Source organism: Brassica napus, chromosome A8, assembly GCF_020379485.1.
Source record: "Brassica napus cultivar Da-Ae chromosome A8, Da-Ae, whole genome shotgun sequence".
Taxonomy (NCBI): domain Eukaryota; kingdom Viridiplantae; phylum Streptophyta; class Magnoliopsida; order Brassicales; family Brassicaceae; genus Brassica; species Brassica napus.
This window is the reverse complement of record NC_063441.1, coordinates 2,497,582-2,520,779: the sequence shown is the minus strand read 5'-3', so window position 1 is coordinate 2,520,779 and position 23,198 is coordinate 2,497,582. Positions and strand designations below refer to the sequence as shown.

Sequence of the window (23,198 nt, the reverse complement as noted above, 5' to 3'; positions counted from 1 at the left end):
TTATCTGTCTTTGCAAGTTTTTTAAGTTGGAAAGGTTGTTGAAAAGCAAATGAAAGCTATAAGACGACCAAAAAGAAGTGGAAGTTATAAGTAACCTTTTATATACTAATCTATTTCCATAACGATAAATATTAAAACCAAGATGAAAAGTATGACTGCAACTCGATATCAAATCATAAAAAAAAATTGAATGATACAATTTATACATAAGGCAATGTCTTGATATGAAATCAAATAAAGAAACTTTGATACTTCTTTTTGTCAACCAAATTTCATTTAAATAAGCCCAATGAACTAAAACCCATTTAGAGAGAAGTAGTGTTGATCGAGTCGTGACCATCTCCATGATAGCATCTTGTAGCTCTACAAGACACGCGTCATAACACACTTCCTTTATGCACGAAGCAGCAATCTCGACCGTTGTGAAGCTTTCATCCTATAGGAAAACTATGTAATCGATCATTTGTCTCTATCACCTCTTCACAACAGCAAAAGGGGCTATGCCTCAACAATGGAAGCTTCGGTGCTCCTTAACTCCAACACCAATTAAACATAATCTCTTCTATCATCATTTTTTCTCTTAACCACTTTTCCTTTTCTAGTGATGAGAAGTGAGCCGCCGTCTCAGATAATTTTAATACACAAAATTTGTTTCCGTTGCACTAAAATTGACAGATTGAACAACACAAAATTGACTTTATAATATATAGTAAATTATTTATTGACAAGACACACACGAAATCTGCTCCGATTTTAGTTTGAAAATCATAACAAAATTAGTCAAAACAAAAAAAGATCTGACAAAATGGTCAAGTTGATCATAAGAAGGAAAATTTTACATGAAGCACACAAAAGAATAAAAAAAAAAGAGTATCATTGCTTTGATATATCTTAGTTCTTACTACTTGTTGATATGGTTTTTAGTAGTTTTCTAGGTTTTTGTAGTCTTTTATCTATGTTTTCGGGTATTATAGGTGTTTGGATGTTATTTGAGACTTTGGTGAAGCTTTACATGGATTTCAAGAAATTTTCGCGATAATTTGAAGCAGTAGGAGCAAATGGCAGTTGAGGATCAATTGATTGAGAATCCTAACATTAATGGATCTATCGATCCGTCTAACCCGAACTCGATCAATGGTACTTATGGATCAATCGATCCGCGAGCGAGAAGTGAAGAGATCTATCAGACAAGAACTGAATCGATTGATCTTATTGTTTGATTGATTGATCTGACGCGTATGAGCTAGACTGGAATTTTCCTTTTCCTTTTTCCTGTTTTGGTTTTGTCCTTTTTCCAAAGTAGCCCATTATCTATAAACACCTCTTAAGACAAAAAATAGAGAATTAAGCTTTACTTTTAAGAAAATTATTATGTTTTTTAGTTGAAGGGAGAAGAGATATTATTTTCTGAACCCCAGTTGCTTCTCTGTATCTAATAATGTTATCTAAATTGATTTGTGTTTCTGCTTTCATGTCTGAGATAGTTTCATTATTAGGTTGAAGGGTTGTTGAAGGGATTTAGATTGAATGTTTAGGGTTGATAGATTGGAGAATTTTCATTAGATTTTTTACATGGAATGTTCTTTATGCTTGATTGGGCCAATTAGTTTATTGATCTTAGGTTGATTAGATACATCAAAAGTTGATTTTATTGCCTGAAACAAATCCTTGTGAGCAAGTGTCCTTAACCAATGAGAGTTGATGTTATTGTGCTATGTGAATATATCAAAACTCAAACTTAATACATGTCTAATCTCATAGGCTCAACGAGAGTTAGTTCTCTAGGTTGCTAAACATTGTAATTGGAGACACATGAATGGAAAGATTATACAACTATGTTTTGAGTTCACAAATGGTTCTTTGTTAACTCCTTGCTAGACATTGTAATTGGAGCCACAAGAGTGGAAATATTATACAAATATGTTTTGAGTTCACGAATGATTTTTCGTTAACTTCCTAAAAAAATACTTGCATTAATAATCTGATTTTCTACAAATTACCAGATGCATAGCGCTTTTTTTTATCGTTTACATAATTTTTTTTATCTATTACATTTTTTGTTTAGTTACAAACCCATCTATGTTTCTTTTAGCTTGATTTGAACTGAGAATTGAAGTATGTATCTAGTCATTTAAATTCTCAAACCCATCTATATTTTACTATGCATTTGCAGTTAGTTTATTGGGTTAAATCTCGAGTGATCATGTTTCAACCTTATTTTATAGGTTTTTGAGATTTATTTTTTAAAGACATTTAAATTTGTTCTCTCTTTTTTTGACCTCACTTTCATCGTTTTAGTATCTTGGACACTGAAGTCTGAAGATACGGGTGTTGTTGATGGATCTTTGACTGCAGAAACAAGATCCAAGCCTCCCAGAGAACATGTAAGAAGGACCATTTCTCCATTTCTATGCCTATGTCAAGATTAAATCATGTATCATTCTCTATTTGTGCCTAATATAAAGCAATCTTTTGATATCATATCAAATAAGAAACACTTTAAGAACTTCTAAGGTTTCCTCACACGCTCATCATTCTTTTGAATTGTTTTTTTCCAATTGATATTTTTTTTGAAGTTACATTTGATTTTTCTCTATTTGTAATCAACATCAGAAGAACAATTGTTTTTACGTTTCAAAATTTCATCGACTAAGAGGTTGATTGGTTTCCCCGCTACCACCCGCAAACGCAGCTTTTGCGGTTGGTAGCGGTTGACAGCGTTTCGAAACAATCATACAAACCGCTACAAATCGCTTCAAACCGCTCCGAACCTCTTAAAATCAAAAGCTAGTTCCAGCTAGCGTTTGCGGTTGCGGGCGGTTGCGGGAGGATAATTTTTTTTCTTTTTTTTTAAAAACCATATCAATAAAAAAATAAAAATATTTAATAAATTTTTTAAAATGGAATTATAAAAATACTAAAATATATCTATTATATTTTAATTAATATTATAAAAATTTTAAATAAAAATATATTCTATAATTTTTAAAATTTAAAACTATAACTTTAAAAATATAATTTACATATTTATTATAATATTATGATTTTTGATATTTTTATAATTATATAAAATGTAAATATTGTTAATTTATTATTTAACCGTTGTTGTATTTGGTAGTTAACCAGTCATAAGTATCCCGCAAACGCACCAATTTCTAACCGCAGAACCAGTCGTACAAATCTCTTAAAACCGCTAGAAACTGCAACCACCCGCATCCGCAAACGCCCGCAGCCGCAACCGCAACCGCTGCGTTTGAACCAGTCAGACCCTAACTTGAGAAGTAAAACTGAAAAGAAAAGATAAAAGTTGTTTCGTTAAAGTTAAAAATACATATAAATATGTATAGCTAAATATTATAAAAAGCAAACATATACGTAACTCTAGAGGATTCATCAGTTCCTTGCAAAGTAGCTGTTGGAGCGTTGTTGTCTGAAAGAGGGAAAGAACATCAACCAACACTTCCTGTGGCGAGAAGCTTGCTTTCTGATGCGTTGAGGATTGATCCGACAAACAGAAAAGCTTGGTATTACTTAGGTCTGGTTCATAAGTACGATGAACGTATAGCTGATGCTACTGATTGCTTCCAATCTATGCTTGAAGAATCTGATCCTATTGAAAGCTTCTCAACCAATCTTTAATATCATTCCACAAACTCATTGCTACAAATATTTAAGACTTATTCTTGGGTTCACTCCCTAGGGTGAACCTCTAGGTTCACCAACTAATAGGATTGTTTTATTTTATATTCGAAATCTTTTAAAAAAGGAAACAAAATATTTTCTCAAGCTATAGTTATATTATATTTTTAAAATAAAAAGGTTAAAATAAATAAATTAAAAAGTAGTAATTAAAAAATATATATTTTTAACATTCTCAGCAAAATACTAAACCCTAAATCCTAATCTCTAATCCCTAAACCCTAAATCCTAAACCCTTGAGTAAACCTTAAACCCTTGGATAAATCCTAAACTTCAAATCAAAAACACTAAACACTCAAGGGTTTAGGGTTTTAAGATTTAGTGTTTTTGATTTAGAGTATGAATTATCCAAGGGTTTGGAGTTTGCCCAATGGTTTATAGGGTTTATGATTTAGGGTTTAGGGATTAGGATTTAGGGTATAGTGTTTTGCTGACAACGATAAAAATATATTTTTTTTAAATTTGTTTTTCTCTAACTATTATTTTTTTCTAATTTTTTTAATCTTTTTATTTTAAAAACATAATATTATCTTGACAATATTTTGTTTCCTTTTCTAAAAGATATCGAATTTGAAATAATGAAATCCTATTGGTTGGTGAACCTAAAGGTTCACCCTAGGGGTGGACCCAAGAATAACTCAATATTTAATATTTTCTTTTGTAACTAAATATTTAATATTTATATGTTCATTTTTACATAGCCTTCGTTGCAATAAGAACTAAGAAGCACTACAAGTGGAGAAACTTTAATGTACCCATTTTTGTTAACACTTTTCCGATAAGAAGATTTACAGTCCAATATTGCTTTCCCACCTACCATCGGTCCTCAAACAACAACAGAGGTCCGTGAAAACACATATGTAAAAACTTATTGCTTATGGGTCCAAGGTGTATTTCTTGACATATAATTATACCACACATTAAAACAATGATACTTTAGAAAGACATTTAGAGTTATTTGTCAAAAGACAGAGTTATTAATTATTAGTCATTTACATCCACATTATCACCATTCTCTGGAGAGAACAAAGCTACAGATGCACTGTCTGGCTGATGTACAAGCTGTTGCAAGGCTATATCTAATCATTCACCAATGATGTGCACACCTTTTATCTTGATCTTTTTCCCAGCCGGGTCTATCAGTTACACAGTTTAAGTCGTGATTGGTATGATTTGATTATATTTTTTAAAACCGAATTAACTGATTATTGACTCAAACCGAACTTAGCCGGTAACCATTTAAAAAAAAAATAGATTGAAATTGAACGTAAACTTAAAATTTTGGTTAAGGTCAACAATTTTGGTTTAGTCAGACCTAAAATATGTGATTTTCTTTGGTGAAGAAGTAAAAATTAAAATAATTACTTGTGTAAGTATTTAACGTTTTAAATATTCAGAAATTCAGACAAAGAGAGAGTAGTAAATGAGAGATAATATCCCACAGTGTGAAGCTATTGTTTTAACTTTTAAATAGAAAAAAGAATGTACTGTTCAGACATGTTTAATCATCTACACAGTAACACAGACATGTACTTATGCATGTAAAAACATGAGGTTTTTTTTTTACCTTTTCAATCATCAACTGAAGTTTCATACCTTCAGATATTGGATGTTGAAAATGGGCTTAATCCTTTTTGAAGGCTTAAAAATTAAAATGTATGACAGAATTGTTAATGGCCCAATCTGACATACCGACCTAATCAATTCCAACCTAAAGATATTATTTAGCAAAAAATACAACCATACACATGAAAATAGTTACATTATCTTTCATTTAATTTAATTCAATGACTACCTCCAAAAAAGATGTCCATTGACTTCTCAAAATTCTTATGAGTCTTCTCATCCTCTATGCTTCAAAAATCTCTCTATATATGTAGTCATAAGCTTATCTAAATACTCACCTCATCATTTCTTCAAAACCAATGGCTTCACTTCTCCTTCTCCTTCTTTCACTCTCACTTGTCAGTTTCACTCTACCTACCGGAGACACCCACATCGCCAAGAGAAAATCCTTTGAAATCATCATTGGAGGCGGTGGCAATCCACCGCCGTCACCTTCACCAGAACCGGAACCTGAACCAGAAGATTGCTCTCCTCCACCTCCTCCTCCTCCATGCCCTCCAGCACCACAACTTCCACCGCCGCAGCGGCAACGTGCACCGCCAAAACCGCCGCCAAAGTCGCGGGGGCAGCCACCGTTGCCGCTAGTTGGCTTTGAGAGCCCACTACTAGAGAAAGTGTTCCCAGTCCTCAAAGCTTTCAAGAAACTAGTTACACGCGATCCAATGCTTATTCTTAAGACTTGGGAAGGCACCGACATTTGCAACAAATACAAATACCTCGGACTTGAATGCGCAATCTTCCCGAATACAACTGATAAGGCACTCGCGAGCATCCAGTTTAACGGTTTTAACTTCGGTGGCGATAAACTCGTGTTACATAACTTCCTCGACAAGCTAGACACAGTCACGATCTTTCACGCAAACTCCAACGACTTCTTAGGCTCTGTGCCTGAAGTCACCAACTTAAAATACTTATTCGAGCTCGACCTAAGCAACAACAAACTCACAGGAGACTTCCCAGCTTCTGTCTTGAAAGCCAAAAATCTCACGTTTCTTGATCTCAGGTTCAATACTTTCTCAGGCTGTGTTCCTCCTCAGGTCTTTAATCTTGATCTCGACGTCTTGTTCATCAACAACAACAATCTTGTTCAGACGCTTCCATCCAATCTTGGCTCCATCACTGCTCTTTATCTCACATTCGCCAACAACAGGTTAGCTTTCAGATTTAAGTTTTTAAGTTTCTTTTATTTTGGTAAATAATCCAGTTGAGTTAATTAGTGGGCATGCAAATGATTTAGATAACACCAAAAGAATTTACGATAAATATCACATAAATAACATTAGTTAAAAAAGTAAAATGAATCATTATTTCAAACTCTTGACTTTGACTCTAAAAATTATCTCTAAAATACTAAATATAAACACTGATCAATAAATCCAAACTCAAATTGAATTTTTTTTTTATAATTTAACTAATGTTATATTTTGGTATATTTTGTGTTATTTTAAAAATAAAATATATTTTATTGTTTTCTTTGGATATTTTTATTAATTGTTGTACCGGTTAATTTCAAGATTGTTTTTGTGTCCCTACTTACAGCTACTATAGTCTGTGTTTTGGTAGGTAGCTAAATTATTTATTTTTATCTTTTTTTTGGTGATGTGACTTAGGTTCACGGGTCCAATTCCCGCCAGCATAGGCAACATCAAGTTCCTACAAGAAGTCCTTTTCTTGAATAACAGTCTAACCGGGTGCTTGCCATACCAAATTGGAAAGCTAAACCGAGCCACCGTTTTTGATGTTGGGTTTAACCAGCTAACCGGTCTAATACCATACTCTTTCGGTTGCTTAGCCAAGATGGAACAACTCAATTTAGCCAGAAACAAATTCTATGGAACAATACCAGAGATTGTATGCGAGCTTTCTTCTCTTAAAAACCTTTCTCTCTCTTATAATTACTTCACTCAGGCCGGTCCAAAATGTAGAGAACTCATCAAGAGAAACATTCTCGACGTTCGTATGAACTGTATACTTGATCTTCCAAACCAGAAAATGGCATCGGAATGTTCTACCTTCTTCATGCAGAGACAGACATGTCCTGATCCCAAATCTATGTATCTGATCCCTTGTGGTAAGAATCCAAACGGCGTCAAACTGGATCAAGAACGATTGGAAGCGAAAGAAGCTCAAGCTTCTTCTCCGGTATCGTACGGGGTACTTAACCCGGACGGGGTTCGGAACCGATAACCTTTTCTATATCATGTTATATATGCTTATAATATATGGTTTGATGTATTTGTGGTTTCCAAGTACAAATGAATAAATGCATTGGTTGTGAAGTTACGGATCATCCCCTAAACATTATATGTATCTTTCATCGTTGTTAAGTCCATTTTCATTTCTGTGAATACCACTTCAAACGTTCCTCTATTTTACAACATTTTAAGCATCTTCTGCATTTGTAGTAAACTTTCTTCTTTTAGTGTATTAGATTCTCATTCTTATGAACCATGCAGTATCTCCGTTAACTTATCCACTCCATATATATAAGAACTTTCAGTACTACCAATCAGTTCTATATCTTAGAATGAGGTCCATTATTATACCTTTGTTTTTTTGTTTCCAACATGTAGAATCTAGACAAAATTCTAATTTTCTATCACTTTTTGAAAAAAGAAGCAGCAATGCATGGTGACAAGTTGGCCCACTAATCTCAATATGTAATTGGAGAAAAAAAAGGACAAAGATGATGCATCAATTATCACAAATCCTCTCAACATCTAACATGTATCTATGTTTTTTTTTTTTTTTGAGCTGCGTAAATGGATTTACTGAAGCTGTGTGGTTTCTTTTTGTGTGAAAATGAGATTGCGATGATACTTCTCTAATATTTGGCAACTAGTGTAAAAAGAAACAAGTTGAACCATGTGTTATTATAAAATAAAGGGCACACCACGTTAATTTTTTTTTGTAAATTACCAAAGCCTTTGTTCATGGAAGTTGCCTCCGATGGCTCAGTCTTGCTTACTATCCACACTCTCCATTGGCCTGCAAATTATATTGTTGATTTTCATTAACTGCAGAATTTACACAACATTCAGATTTAAAGAAAAAAACAAATCAAGAAAACGACCTTGCAAGCTGCAAAATTATCGCAACCGCATATCAAATTGCCGTTTGAAACATCAACAGCTTGCGGAGCTCCTCCACCATCACTTCTCTGAATCAGAGACAAACAAAATGTTACTTAGGGAGTTCATCTAGTGGATAAAATCTTAAATTATCTATTATGGATCTGAGGAACATGGGCTCAATTTCCGTTGGGAGGAGTCTATTCTCTTAAAAAGGGCTAATTTAAAATGGTTAAAGAAAAATACTATTATATACTATAAATACCTTGTAGAAATCGACTGCTATGAAGTTAGGCCATCTTTGTCCTGCGGCTTGGTAACATGCCTTGATGGATTCAAGAAGAGGAGCAGAGTTTTGTCTACATGCTACTACCAAGTCCGGAGCATCTGGAAAATGGTTAACAAGTACAAGAGATTTCGATTTATCGCTCATTGGTGCTGATTGAGCTCTGTTAGGACACGCTCCTACCTTCAATCCTCCATTTCCATCTACGAATATTTTTCAAAACATTAAGATAAATATGTTCATACAGTATGTTATGCATTACATATTCATATAGGGACACTCACATTGGTTCTCAACCATGTACTTCCACTGATATGCGATTCCTTCGGTTGCTTCTTTACTTCTATCGGATGTGAAAACTAGCAACCTTTGGTTTTGTTGTATCATGTCGTCAAGCGTTGGCCAGTCCCCTCCAATTTTGGGCATTCTAGTAACTGGAAACATGAACTTTTGTAGCCCTGCCGCATTAAACACTTTTGTGAGGCCCTTGGGAGATTTCACATAGTCTTCTATAATAATCGTTACGACTTCATCCTTGTTATTCTCCAGAAACCCTTGTATCTCCCTTAGAACGTTAACCGCTGGTTGCTGCCATTGTACACACACACAAACAAATCACAAACGTTTTCGTGTAGAATACGTAGAAGAAAATAACGTATACAAACTTACGAAGGCGGTGAAATTAAAACACGTTTCATCGAAAGAGTGACAAAGCCAGATATCGTTTTCAAAGTCGTACATGTCGAGCATAAACCCTCTTACACCGTTCTGCAATAATAATCATCATAACCACATAAACACTGCTTTAGCCAAATCTTAACTACCAGGTCTTCCACACATTTGGATGATTAATAAGAGATTCACACTTTCCAAGAAAATATTTAAAATGGTTTGTTTACTAAAGTTTGAAACTTTGTAATGAATTTGGAGGGAAGGACTCTTACCGCGAGTTGGCTTGTGACCGAATCTTGTTGATTAGTAGGAGCCAAAATTACAGAACCGGTTTTTGACACTTGCCCCAATCTTGCAAACGAGTTGTGTGTTGTTAACCATGCGTACTTGTTGAAAGGCAATCCCTTCTTTACCTTTTTTATATAAACCAATTGATTTTATCAATATTTAAACGATAATTGGGCCATATAAATGATTATACATTGATAAAAGTGAAGTGTAAACCTTTGAGATGGGGTTGATGGGTTGGGTTCGAGAGCATCTGGGTCTCAAATTATTGTTGGCTAGACATGTTTCACAGTGTAATCCAGCGTCACAGTTGTCGTTTAGTATACATGTTTTTCCTTCCTACGATTCACAACCAAATAAATCAAGAAAAAAAAAATTAACGATTATGTTTTTTTCTTTTTCAAAATCCATTTATCAAATTAAGATCATTACACGACCCATTTCTTAGTTCTTGATGATTAGCAACATGGAGACAAAGATCCTCTGTTTCTTTTGTCGGAACAGAGGACATACACAAAGGGAAGTGTTGTAGATTTGATGAGATTTGCTTACCTGGAGAGCAGAGGAAATCTCAAAAAGGAAAGAGGATTGAATCAGGAGAACGATGAGAAGGAAGACCAACCTTTGCAACATTGTTTCCTTTCACAAAAAGAAATGAAAACCTTAAATTAAAAAAGAAGAGGCAAAGTAGCTACTTCTTCACCACTCTAGTGTTCTTTTGCGTGAAGATTCTTATGAATAGCAAGAAACAAATTAATAAAAGTTGAGAGAACAAAAGGGAAGAATAAGCTGAGCATTTTAAGGATAACAAATAGTAAACGGAAGTGCGCGCGTGTGTCGGTGAAAGACTTTATGATAACAAAAGCTGCAAAGGTGGGTGGTTGGTTTGCGTTTTTTTCTTCCATAGCTTCTTTGTTTGATTTATTATTTGTGAAGAAATATATCTCTCATCTCATGTTCCTGTATTTTATGCGCCATATGTATACCACTGGCCTAGAACTCTCCAGCTGGTGCTAACTCTTTTAAAAAAACATTGTGGGTTTCTTCAGTAGGTCTATATTTCCATATTTGGTTATTGAGTATTGTTTATCACAAGAAATAGTCATACTCATACCACACTGATTTGCTCTTAGCATTTAATTGGGACTAATACGTTTTCCTATAATTGGTTTAATCATAAGAGTGATTTTTTTTTTTAATTTCTATTTTTTGAAAAATAAGTTTCTTCTGCACATTTAAGGCTAGCTAATTGGTGTTCAAAAGAAGAAAAAAGGCTAGCTAATTGTTCGGACTTGAGTTTGGGAAGACATATTCGACAAGGCTTCTAACTAATTGAGGATATTACTAATTTGGTTTAGTTATGGTTATGAATAATGAGCAATGTAAGATCAATTATGAAGTTGAAATGGAGATGCTAAAAGAACAGAATAAAACTTTTAAAATAATAATATAAAATAACTTATTGGTTTTTCTTCTTGCAAATTTTGTAAAAAATTACAATAAATATAGTGGGAAGATGTTTTTGTCAAAAAAAAAATGATAATGGGAAGTTAATGAAATGGGGGCTCGTCTTGACGAAATTAAAAGGCAAATGTTTTCTCGATTAGAAAGTTTGCAACGCAACCACATACCTTATGCTGTACTGGCTCCTGATGGACAATTTACAAAACCATATTTCTAGGATAACCATATATACTATATCCCATCTAGAATCTAGATTATCATTTAACCCCTTACAGTGACAATATACAGTATAAAACTTTTAGTATATGGAATTACAGAATGTAAATGCTAAACATAAGAAGGAATGGATGAAATAAATTGAAGGATATGTATGAAAAGTAGAATAAATTATTGATACATTTCTCACTAAGTTGGTAATGAAGTATTGTTCTTTGAATTTTGTTTATTTTTGTATGAAAACGATGGAATATGACTTCAACCAGTATTTATTTATACATATAAAAAGATGCATACAATAAATCAAAAATCTAACAGAAAATGTATGCAGTTGAGATTCGATATAACAGGGTGTATACACATGTGATGTGAGTGACCCTACCAGTTATGTAAATCATTTGGTTGAAATTGCATTATTTATTTACTTTTAATTTAATTCCATGTATATTTTATTTTTAAAACTAATATTTGCTTTCAAACTTAAATTAGGATAATCTTAATCTATTAAAACTGAAGTACTACCAACTTGAATAAGGGATGAAGAAGGTGGGTTAAGCTGAAATTAAGATATGAATAAATAAAAGATTGGATGATTGAGAGTAAATACTTAATAGTTATAACTCCAACGAATCGGAGAGTTGCAGAAATCAATCGGCAACACCATGGAGAAGTGGAAGAGGCTAAACGATATCAACAGTCATTGGGTGAAGAAGGAGAGTTGGGCTTATGGCTACACCAAAATATTAATAGGCCATACTCAGCCCGTGTAAATTCTATTCTGCGTAAAGGAAAGTATACGTGGCAAATAAAAGCTTTCTTATTGGTTGAAATTAATAATCCTACGTGTACACTTTATATGTTGAACATATTTGGCTTTTAATATTGTAAGATATCACATATTTCATCGAGTTTAGCATATTTTTAACATACCAAAGGAAAACATATTTTTTTTGCAGAAGAATCGCTGTAATACATTTCACATGGCGAGTTTCTTCCTTGAACCAAAGCTGCTCCACTGAAATCTTGCCTCAAGAAGCTGGGAACACCATTTCCTCCCATCTATGTTTCAGATTGGAATAGAAGAAGAGTAAGATGAAGAAATGACTATAAAAAAACAAGTTATATTCAACATCAAACTAGATAACGGTTGAAGAAGAATGGAAGAGAAGGGAGTTTCAGACTCTCAACTTACGTGCTGCTCATGTTTGTATCTAACAGGTCACATAGAACTTTTTAACCGTTCGAAAGAGCATAGCACCAAAACCTAGACCGATGTTTCTTTTTTCTTTTTCTTTTTTTCTCTTTGAACATCAATTAGTGATTAAAACACTTTATGCTTAACATATTCTTCAATCCCGAATTTCAACAACTCTAAATGACTAATTATGAACAACATTACACCCTTAAATAATTAATTCTGAACAATATTTATATAACAAATATCGTGGGCTTATAAGAAAATGAGCATGCTTATAAGTTATAAGAAGGTTCGTACTGATTAGATGAATATGGAAGGCTTGTGTTGTCCTATTTTGTTTTTTCAAACTATTACGTATGTTGTTTAAATTAAGCGCACTATTAATATAAGCATATTTTGAGTTATTGTTATGAAAACAGTCCATAACGCACTTACGAAGGCAGCGTTGTCTGATTTGGGTTTAAGACATGGTATTTTCCAACAGGTACGCATACCTTAATACCTATAATTAAATTTGCCATGATTTCGTAATCAGTAACTAAAAAATATCAATACACTTTTAGAAATTTACTTCCTATAACGAGGGCCTCACTATTATGACTCTTTCAACCATGTTTAGAGTGAGAATTGAGTTTTTCGAGTTGTTCTTATTATACTTTGTCTGAACATTAATCATTCATCGCCATTACATAAAATATCAAAACACATATATACGACTCCACATTAACAACACATACATACTTTTAAATTTTAATATTTAACTAGATTTATTTTGTTATAACAAATTTTGATATAAATTAGTATTTTATGATTTTTTACATTATTATGTTACAAAGTTGAATTATATAAAAAAATTAATTTTTTAAAAATTATATAATTCATGAATTATTTTATTTGGAATTCTGTATAAATCTTATGTAATTCTCTCTTACGCATTGGTATTTTACATGGACCACGAAAAACCAAACCAAAATCAACTCAAAAATACTGGTTCACGTCGGGTCCAGAAAAAATACGTATTTTTTTTGGAAAGGTGGGTCTCTGTTCACGTCTGAGACCTATCCAAAACCGGTTGGGAGCCAAAGTACCCAAAATGTTTGTGTATATTATTTATATTTGTGTATTTTGGATATGTTTTTGGTATACATATATTTTTGAGTTTTTGGTTTGAATTTCAGGTTATAGTTTTTTATTTCGAGTAAAAATTCAAATTTTAAAAATATATTTTTGGGTAGTCAGATACAATTTTGGGTATTTTTTGGTTCCACGGTCAGATTTCAAGTACAATTTTAGGTCTTTTGAGTATTTTCTGATTTTTGGGTATTCGTTTAGATTTTGGATATCTTTTGTGTTTCGAGTATTTTTTATGTTTATCGAGTTATATTTGAGTCTTAAATATCTGAACGGATCTATACCCGTTACATACAAAAAATAATATTTATTTTATAGGTATTTGAATTATGGAGTCGAAACCATCCATATCCGAAAAACCGATCCGAACCCAAATATTTTTTTCAAAATACCTAATTAGGTAACAAAATTCATTGATTTGTTTTATAAAATTTTGGGTGGAAAATACTCTGCAGGTTTGATCAATAATGTTTAATAGGACATGAGTCATTTATATTTTAAAAGTTGATCTCGTAAAGAAATTTTGATCTAATGGAGGAGGATGATATATATGACAATGACCCTACGTATTAAAATTTTGGTGCCATTTATATGTATATATGTTAAATTGAAGGAAGTTGATTTAAGTAAAATAACCATTTGAAAATTTCATATATGTAGTCATGATCTTATTAAAATGGGTGAGATTTATTTAAATCTTAGAAGATATTATTTTGTTGCTATATAATAGAAGATAGTTAATAATATTTAGTTGTATACAAGAGGTTAGACTAAAAAATAAATAGGTGCAACAACTTTGTGTAAGTAAATTTTTTAAGACTCCTTCCCTTTTAATAGTATTGATCAGTAACATAACAAACAATAGCAAAGGCTTTAAGTTTTCAGGTTATAATTACATAATGGTTGTTATACCTTGCCTCTTCGCCTCTCTTCCCTTGACTCTTAAGAAATTCTCAGCCTCACTTGAGAACATACTCATCTGCACGCACCCTAACAAGGTGAAGCAGAGCTTGTTATTAGATGTACCCAAATCCATGGTGAAGAAGCCTCCTCGGGTCAACCGGTTTGAAAGCATCAGACTCAAGTAAAACAAATACTATACAAAACTAAAATAGATCATCTACAATCACTGGAAAGAATTGTAACACACATCACAATCAAATAAATATGACAACACTATAAAATAAATACACTAAATATCGTACCAACTTTACTTAAATAAATAACTCATGAAAGCCAAATCAATAGGAAAAATAATTAACAAAAGTATAAAATATTATTTATTCTTACTTTAGATTTTCTTCAGTGTCAAATTGAAATGGAAATCAAATTGAAAAAAATATAAACCATTACAATTCCATAATTTTTGAATTTTTATTTTTTAATTTAATAATTTTGTGTTCTAGAACAAAAAATCAATGTTAGTGGTCTTTTTTTTTGTAAATTATGTTAGTTGTCTTTTCAACTAAAACCAACAAATTTAATAAAATTTACAACTTGATCTTAGAATAAAAACATATTAGATTTATTATTTTCAGTATAAAGTAAATTTTCAAATATTATATAAAATTAAAATATATTTTAACAGAAAATATTTTTAGTGTAAACTCACTCGTCCGTAGAGCAGACCAACCCCTAATAATGTATAATTAAGGCTGCAACTAGATTGTAAATATTTGGAATGTAATGATGTGGAATGGCCTATTCCATTAATTTCATAAAAAAATTTACCATTTGACATGAATGGAATGAAATACTCATTCCATCAATTCCAAAAGTAAATAGAGAAAATACAAAGAGAATCATTCCATAACAAATTTGATCATGAATGAATGGAATGAATTTCATTCCATTTTTTGTTGTATTTCATTTCTACCATTCTATTTATTTTAAATTCCATAAATTCTATATTTGTTTACCAGTTACACCCTAAATACTTTCCTTGGGAAGGTTTTTTTTTTTCTTTTAAAAATTTCATGGTAATACAGAACATACGCCAGTGGTGCACACTGTCATTTTCTTTTCAGTTTTGAGTTATAAAAAAAACTCTTTATATTGTTCCACAATTTTTTTTTGATAACCGAATATCCTGGTTTCACTGAGGTGGTCCAGACTAGAGACCGAAGCGACTAAAGACTTAGTTTGCGCTGGTTACCATGTGGGTCACCATAAACGGTCTTTAGTTTCGGACAGGGCCGGCTCAAGCATAAGGGCGAGCAGTGCACCCGCCCAGGGCCCAGAGACTAAGGGGCACATAACGGGGCCCAGAGACAAGGGGCACATAATGTGCTGTGGCCTGTGTGCTCACAGTTCACTGGACTGTTCTCGACAGATCACAGTTCTGTTCTTCAAGTACAAAGGAAGGAGACAACAAAATTATTTTAAAAGAATGTTGGGCTTCATGGGCCTTACGATTAGTGCACGTTTAAAAACTGATAAATTTGATCGGTTTAATTTGGACCAATGAATGATTGATGTCGCCTCTTTTTTTTTTTTTTTTGTAACTTGTAAGCTTGGCTTATTATTGAAATAAAACGTCTTACCTAATAAATAAAATAGCCCAAGTTAGTAAAAAAAAGAGGCTCATAGACTAGTTTTTCAAAAATTAGAAATATTGTTTTATTAAAAAGCCAATTTTTTACTAGGACAAAAAAGTCAATTTTTTTTGCCCTGGGGCCTACATAATGTTTGAGCCGGCCCTGGTTTCGGACACTGGGGTTCCACATGTGAATTCTTCAGTGGCCGGAATTCGGATATGGGTGGTGGAACTTACAGGCGCGAGCCTTTTACCACCAGAGCTAGAAGACCCGATTGTTGTTCCACGAATAACACATTGTCATTGTGATTATCGTTCAAAACAGCCAGTTCATTCATATTTGTACCAAATTTTAGAATAATCAAAGTTTCAATGATATCTCCAACAATATCAAACAATAACCATAAATGTTTGAAGCTAGTGAGAACCGTTACAAACATCTGCTTCTAACTATGTTAACTATTTTTTTTTCAAAACTGTTCAGTTTTACCAAAAATATTATACTTTCAAATCATTTGAAAAATTAGGCATGCTATTTTTAACCAAATAGAACTCGCCAAACCGAACCAAAATTTCAGTTAACTCGGTTAGTTTGGTAATGAATTCGGTTCAGTTTGACAGGTATGTAAAAAAAAAAAAAAAATACAATTTTGGTTCGGTTTGGTAATCGGTTACTAGAATAAGATTCTTAACCAAATTTTGAACCGGATTAACCAAAATTTCAAATCAAATTAAATGAAATTACTTGGATTTTTAATCGAAATATAATTATAACCAAAAGTTTTGGTTAATTTTGGTAAAAAATTAATAACTGAATTATCCAAATACCGAATCGAATCGAATTTTCTCGATTCAATTCGAAGATATTTTGGTGGTACCGAACTATCTGAGCCCTTTTTTAACAACTAACTATCTGAACCCTTATGCATAGAAAAATCACACAGAAAAACAATCATGTTTAAAAAAAAAATTTAACAAAATCACATAATAAAAACATACGCAAAATAATCAACCAAAACCGTGTGAAAGTCTGTGAATAGTAGTAGCTTCCCCGTTAGTATTTGAATATTGATATTTTGTAGTCTCGTCTCTCTGCTTTGGCGAGACTTTTGCTTTATATGTTTTGTACTGCTATTCTACTAACCGTATCCCGTTTGTTATGATTTTTTTACTCTTTTTTGGTTTGGTTTCTGAGGATTTTATGTATTTTGTCGGTTTTGGTAACTCATAGGTTGATAGTTTGTGTTTTTCCAAACAGTTTTTTTTTTAACGTCCGATTAATTATGTTATTTCAACAATGAAAAATATTAACTAGACGATTCTACAGCCGATAATTCTACCATCATATGAGAATGCACGTCTGACTGCATCGCTCCGAGCCGTCCTATGAGATCCATGTTCGATGATATGTCATTGCACCATGCTGAAGACCTCTTGTAACCATTTTTCTCCATGATCTGGATAATTTGCATTTTCTGGAGTTTGAACCTCATACCTTCTGGTGTAAAAGTATTAATGAACCTTTAGTCAAACCATTGGACTAAGAGGGCTTCCACATTCCAAACAATTTTAGTTTTGTTTTCCTTAAAACTCTATTTTTATCAATCATGATTTTGAGAAAATGGATTCGCTAAAATATAAGGAAACCAGATTTTGTAATTAACTTACCTATTTTCAAGCAAAAACCAAAAACCATGTTTTCTTGGTTTTTTAACAGAACTTGGGTTATGTATTTTTCTTATTAAAATATTTGTATATTTATGTATTAATATAATAAAGAAAATTAGAGTGATAAATAGTAAGTTCCAAATCACTAAAGTGAAATAAATATTTTACATTTAAAATCTAATATGAAAACATAAAAATTCTTATACCAAGGAACAAAATTCATATAATTATTTTATTTTGAAATTAAAATAAATAATTATAAGAATTTTGGTCCATAATATAATTTTTTTTAATTTTCATATTAGATTTTAGATTTATAATATCTTATTTAACTTTAATGATAATATATAGATAGTTATTTTTTAGTAATGTCACATTTATTAAAATAATTTACTGATAAATCATATTGAAAAACATAATTAGATAAATAAAAAATCTAATTTACAAGAACCAAAGATTTACAGAATAATCAAATAACTAATATCTCAAAATCAAAATCAAAATATTGCCATCAAAAACTAATATCCAAAAAAATATTGCTAATGTATTTTACTTAAGAACCTACCTATTAGTTGTATGTTTTGATTACATAAATTTTATACATTTTTACCATACTTTTAAAAAGTATATTATTGTAATTATGTTAACATATTCATTGTCTATAGTTAAATATACTTTAAAAGTACAGGTATTGATATTTATTTTGTAAAACTGGAATTTAATAATTTTTATTCATTCTTAACAGATAAAATATAATTTTATTTTATTTAATTTGTTTTGAAAGTTTAATTAGTTATCAATTTTTTTAACATTGTAAATTAAAATATCTTTTGGTCATTTTCTTATTTGAGACTATTTTCTGAAAATAAACTAAAAAATATTGTCCTCAGAAATTTTTAATAAAAACTAAAAACTAAAATCTAAATAAACAATCATTACCCCATTCATGTATTCTATATGGTACTAAAGAAAGATAGTTTTTTCAAAAAAAAAAAAAGAGATATTATTAAGAGCTTATTGGCTGAATAGCCATATTTCAGTATGAAATTTGGTGGGTAACACTGATTTTGACATAATTAAATGTCAGATTTTTTGGTCATATTTTCTTCGGTTTTGCCCCTTCACGTAACAAATTGTCAGTTATAATTTCTAAAGTAAACAACGTTGTTGTCTTTTGTGGTACATAATTAACGCATATGATGTAAGAGAATGATGTGACATGAATAGAAAACAATTGTACGCGTTACACAACTTCTGTTAACGTAACAGACAAAGAAATTACCTGAATTACTATGTTATATGGTAAAATAGTATATATATCACGAAATAAACTGAACCCTATCAAATAAGAATTAAATCATACATGGAAATGTAGACTTTAATCTTGTAGCTGCTTTCCTGTGTTTGCATGTACCTTAATCTGCATGACAATATAGTTGAGTGTGTTAAGGTCTACATTTTACCATATCAGATTCCGACATACAATGAATGGAAATTCAGAGAATTTAAGAGTAGTAAAACATCTTACATAATAGGCAATGTGATTTTGTTTTACCGCCGTAACGGTGCCGTCTTACTCACGCCTTTTGTCACCTATCAAGCCTTCGATAATGATCGATTTCTCTACAAACTCAACAAGAATATAATCGGTGGCGTCCTAATCGCTCAAATATGAAGATGAATCTATTGACCTTTCCATATTTTATCATACCACGTCTTTCTTTTAGAATTACTAGTTATTAATTTAGATTATAATTTTTTTGCAGGTTTTACCGGTTGAATGAAATGGTAGGATATCAATATTATAGAAAAGACACAATCTGTATCGTTATATTAGGGAAATTGGCTACTTCATGAATTATGCTTTTTTTTCTTGGTTATACATACATATTTTCCTATTATTTAAAGGGAAATTGCATCCCATAACCAAACAAAAAACTCAAATTAGCTAAGTAACCAAAATCTTCTTCTCTCTCTTCCTTTCCCTTCCTATCTCTCTCATCCCTCTTTCTCAAAATCTAATTTTGGTTTTTTTCTTGGTTATTTCACAAATTCTCCCTATTTAAAAGTTTGATTTAAAAAAAAAAAAAGAAGATATTATTAAAAGGTTGAAAATTTTTTCAAGATGAGCTAGCGAATGAATGGATCCGGAAATGAAAACACCGTGAAACGAGGGGACGAGTGTCTGTGAATAAACTTGTTGTGCATTGACTTTGAAGCAAAACCTGAAATATCGACGAAACATGTATTAATTCACTTTTCTCAACCAACCTTTTTTTATCCAAATCAAAACAACATTTAAACCATTTCCTTCCCTGAAACTACTTTCTTTTTCTTCTCCTAACAGTAACAGAGACTCTCGTTTTCATGGGTGTTTTCTCGAATCTCCGAGGACCCAGAATCGGAGCTACCCACGATGAACTGCCCGTAGCTAATACCTCTTCATCCTCTTCCTCTTCTCCCACTTTATCTATAAAGCGAAAGCTGTCGAGTTTATTACCAATCTGCGTGGCTCTAGTAGTCATCGCCGAGATCTGCTTTCTGGGTCGTCTCGACAAAGTCTCCTTAGTCAACACGTTGACCGATTTCTTCGCCCAGTCTCCCCCGAGTAGACCCGACCAGAACATCGGCTTGATGTCGGAGAGCTGCGAGGAGTGGTTGACGAGACAAGACTCGGTGACTTTCTCTAGAGACTTCAAAAAAGATCCAATCTTTGTCTACGGTGGTCAAAAGGTAAAGCCTTTGTTTGTTTAGAGATTTGTGTCAACAAAGACCGAACACATGTTTCAAGTAGTTTGTCTCTCCAAAATGTCAGGACTTTCAATCGTGTTCCATAGATTGCACATTTGGAGATAGCTCAGGTAGAGCACCAGACGCTTCCTTTGGATTAGGTAATCAACCTGGAAGTCTTAGTATACTCCGTTCCATGGAATCAGCTCAGTACTATCCGGAGAACGATATCTCACAGGCACGACGGTGGGTAAGCACTTTCTTCAGCACATTTTATTTTACATGTTATTAATGGACTGACTTTTTTTTATATATATGTTCTTGTTTGGTTCATCAGGAGTGGTTATGATATTGTGATGACCACTAGTCTTTCATCAGATGTTCCTGTTGGGTATTTTTCATGGGCTGAGTATGATATCATGGCTCCGGTTCAGCCCAAGACCGAGAAGGCTGTAGCTGCTGCTTTTATTTCCAACTGTGGTGCTCCGAATTTTCGACTGAAAGCACTTGAAGCCCTGATGAAGAGTAGCATCAAGATTGATTCTTATGGTGGTTGTCATAGGAACCGTGATGGAGAAGGTATGTATGTAAGGCTAATTGTTCAACTTGAAAGATTTTGATGTGATTTGTTTTTTTTTACAATTGTTGATGTAGTTGACAAGGTTGAAGCTCTTAAGCGTTACAAGTTTAGTTTGGCTTTTGAGAACACTAACGAGGAGGATTATGTCACTGAGAAGTTCTTCCAGTCTCTAGTTGCTGGTATGTTTTAGCTCCCATAAGTATTTAACTAGAGCGTTTAAGCCTGCGGTTTTGAATCGAACCCAACCAAAATTTTCGGTTAGTTTGGTTCAGTTCGACAGGTTTGTAAGAAAAAACTTTGGTTTTAGGTTCGGTAATTGGTTAACTCGATTTTTCAATAAAACAATAATTAACTAAAATTTCGAACCAAAATTATCTGAATTTAACCGAATCTAACCAAAATTTTAACTGAAATATAATCGAAACCAAAAACTTTGGTTAGTTTCAGTAATTTGTTTTAAAACCGCTCTACCCGAATACCAAATCAAACTTTTTCCGGTTCAGTTCGGTGAGATTTTGGTCGAACTAGCCAAATCGAACTATCCGAACCTGCATGCCTATGAACATTATATAAACTAAGCAATTTGTTAAACATTTCCTCTCAGGATCTGTACCTGTGGTTGTTGGTGCTCCGAATATAGATGAATTTGCGCCAGCTTCAGATTCATTCCTTCACATTAAGAGTATGGAAGATGTGGAGCCAGTTGCTAAGAAGATGAAGTATCTCGCTGCTAACCCTGCTGCTTATAATCAGACACTAAGGTCTATTGTCCCCCTTCAATGAGTGTGAATGTGTGGAATAACTTCTTGAAAAACTTCATGCGTCTGTTTTGATTTTAGATGGAAGTATGAGGGTCCTTCAGACTCTTTCAAGGCACTTGTTGACATGGCTGCTGTACATTCTTCCTGTCGTCTCTGCATATTCCTAGCCACAAGGATCCAAGAACAAGAAGAGAAAAGTCCTAGTTTCAAGAAACGACCTTGCAAGTGCACCAGGGGAGGATCAGACACAGTTTATCATGTTTTTGTAAGAGAAAGAGGCCGCTTTGAGATGGAGTCAATCTTTCTGAGGTAAACAAAGTTTACTCTTAACTGCTCACTTGATCAAACACATGATATATGAAACCGTCCTTGTCCAATCCCCAGGGGTAAACATCTGACTCTGGAAGCTCTGGAATCTGCGGTTGTCGCCAAGTTCAAGTCTTTAAAACATGAGCCGGTGTGGAAGAAGGAAAGGCCTCCAAGCTTAAAAGGAGACAACGAGCTTAGAGTACACAGGATTTACCCGCTTGGCCTCACGCAGAGACAAGCTTTGTACAAGTTCAAATTCGAGGGAAACTCCAGTCTAAGTACTCACATTCAACACAACCCTTGTGCTAAATTCGAGGTTGTCTTTGTGTAGTTTCATTACAAACACATAACTGACTGAAACTGCTCCGCAGTCTTGAAAGTTCAATAGAGATTACAAAGCAGGCAGTAATGAAGAAAAATTCAGCAGGTAATCAAAGCAAAATTTAAATTGCGTGTTTAAGAAGAAACCAAACAAAATTTATGAGACGTCGTAGAATGTGAGATGTTTCTCTCTTGTATATTTAAGTTTAGCTCATAATAACAATACGTCGAGCTTAGTAACATGGGCAGCTTGTGATCCGAGTGGAGATATTAAGTTGGTGGGACTTTGGACCAATTTGTGTGGACCTCGTAGTTGCGAGGTTATATGCTAGGCTTGCCCAATTCTAAATTGGCTTTGCCAGTGTCTTCTTCGCTACGAGAGGACCGAGGTTTCAATTTGGACTATCATCTTTTAAAATTGATTTTGTTATCTCACCTACATAGTTCCGAGTTCCGTAATGGTCGATGTTTTTTTTCTCTATCACGAAACTGAGAAGAACATGTTGTGACAGATTTGAAAAGAAATATATCAACAGATTTGATAAACAATAAAAAAATACATAAATTTAATATGGTTCATCTTTAAGGCTACGTTCACTGACGGGTAAGAAAATACTTTATTGACACAGGTAAATTTTTTAC

At 32.8% G+C, this 23,198-nt stretch overlaps 3 protein-coding genes across 5 annotated transcripts; 2 read left to right on the top strand and 1 right to left on the bottom strand.

Annotated features, from left to right (window-relative positions):
- The first annotated feature begins 5,454 nt into the window (after window positions 1-5,454).
- LOC106439065 (uncharacterized protein At4g06744) lies at window positions 5,455-7,673 on the top strand. The gene is made up of 2 exons (XM_013880412.3): window positions 5,455-6,475; window positions 6,936-7,673. Exons 1-2 carry the CDS (start codon window positions 5,625-5,627, stop codon window positions 7,510-7,512), a joined length of 1,428 nt encoding a protein of 475 aa, XP_013735866.2. The 5' UTR covers window positions 5,455-5,624; the 3' UTR covers window positions 7,513-7,673.
- Window positions 7,674-8,133: 460 nt separating this feature from the next.
- On the bottom strand, window positions 8,134-10,591 carry LOC106439066 (PI-PLC X domain-containing protein At5g67130-like). 2 transcript variants are annotated; one of them, XM_048737562.1, is made up of 8 exons: window positions 10,195-10,591; window positions 9,859-9,981; window positions 9,627-9,767; window positions 9,352-9,450; window positions 8,967-9,270; window positions 8,662-8,885; window positions 8,399-8,485; window positions 8,134-8,313 (listed from the first exon to the last, which is right to left on the bottom strand). In XM_048737562.1, the coding sequence occupies exons 1-8, from the start codon at window positions 10,273-10,275 to the stop codon at window positions 8,293-8,295; spliced, it is 1,080 nt and encodes a 359-aa protein (XP_048593519.1). In that variant the 5' UTR covers window positions 10,276-10,591; the 3' UTR covers window positions 8,134-8,292. The 2 variants fall into 2 exon arrangements, with proteins under 2 accessions (XP_048593519.1, XP_048593518.1); XM_048737561.1 differs by lacking the exon at window positions 8,134-8,313 and having other exon boundaries at window positions 8,369-8,485.
- Window positions 10,592-19,986: 9,395 nt separating this feature from the next.
- LOC106439064 (putative fucosyltransferase-like protein) lies at window positions 19,987-22,666 on the top strand. 2 transcript variants are annotated; one of them, XM_048737560.1, is made up of 8 exons: window positions 19,987-20,100; window positions 20,203-20,588; window positions 20,671-20,831; window positions 20,923-21,164; window positions 21,240-21,344; window positions 21,770-21,926; window positions 22,005-22,235; window positions 22,311-22,666. In XM_048737560.1, exons 2-8 carry the CDS (start codon window positions 20,223-20,225, stop codon window positions 22,564-22,566), a joined length of 1,518 nt encoding a protein of 505 aa, XP_048593517.1. In that variant the 5' UTR covers window positions 19,987-20,100; window positions 20,203-20,222; the 3' UTR covers window positions 22,567-22,666. The 2 variants fall into 2 exon arrangements, with proteins under 2 accessions (XP_048593517.1, XP_013735864.2); XM_013880410.3 differs by having other exon boundaries at window positions 19,991-20,588.
- The last annotated feature ends 532 nt before the right edge of the window (window positions 22,667-23,198 follow it).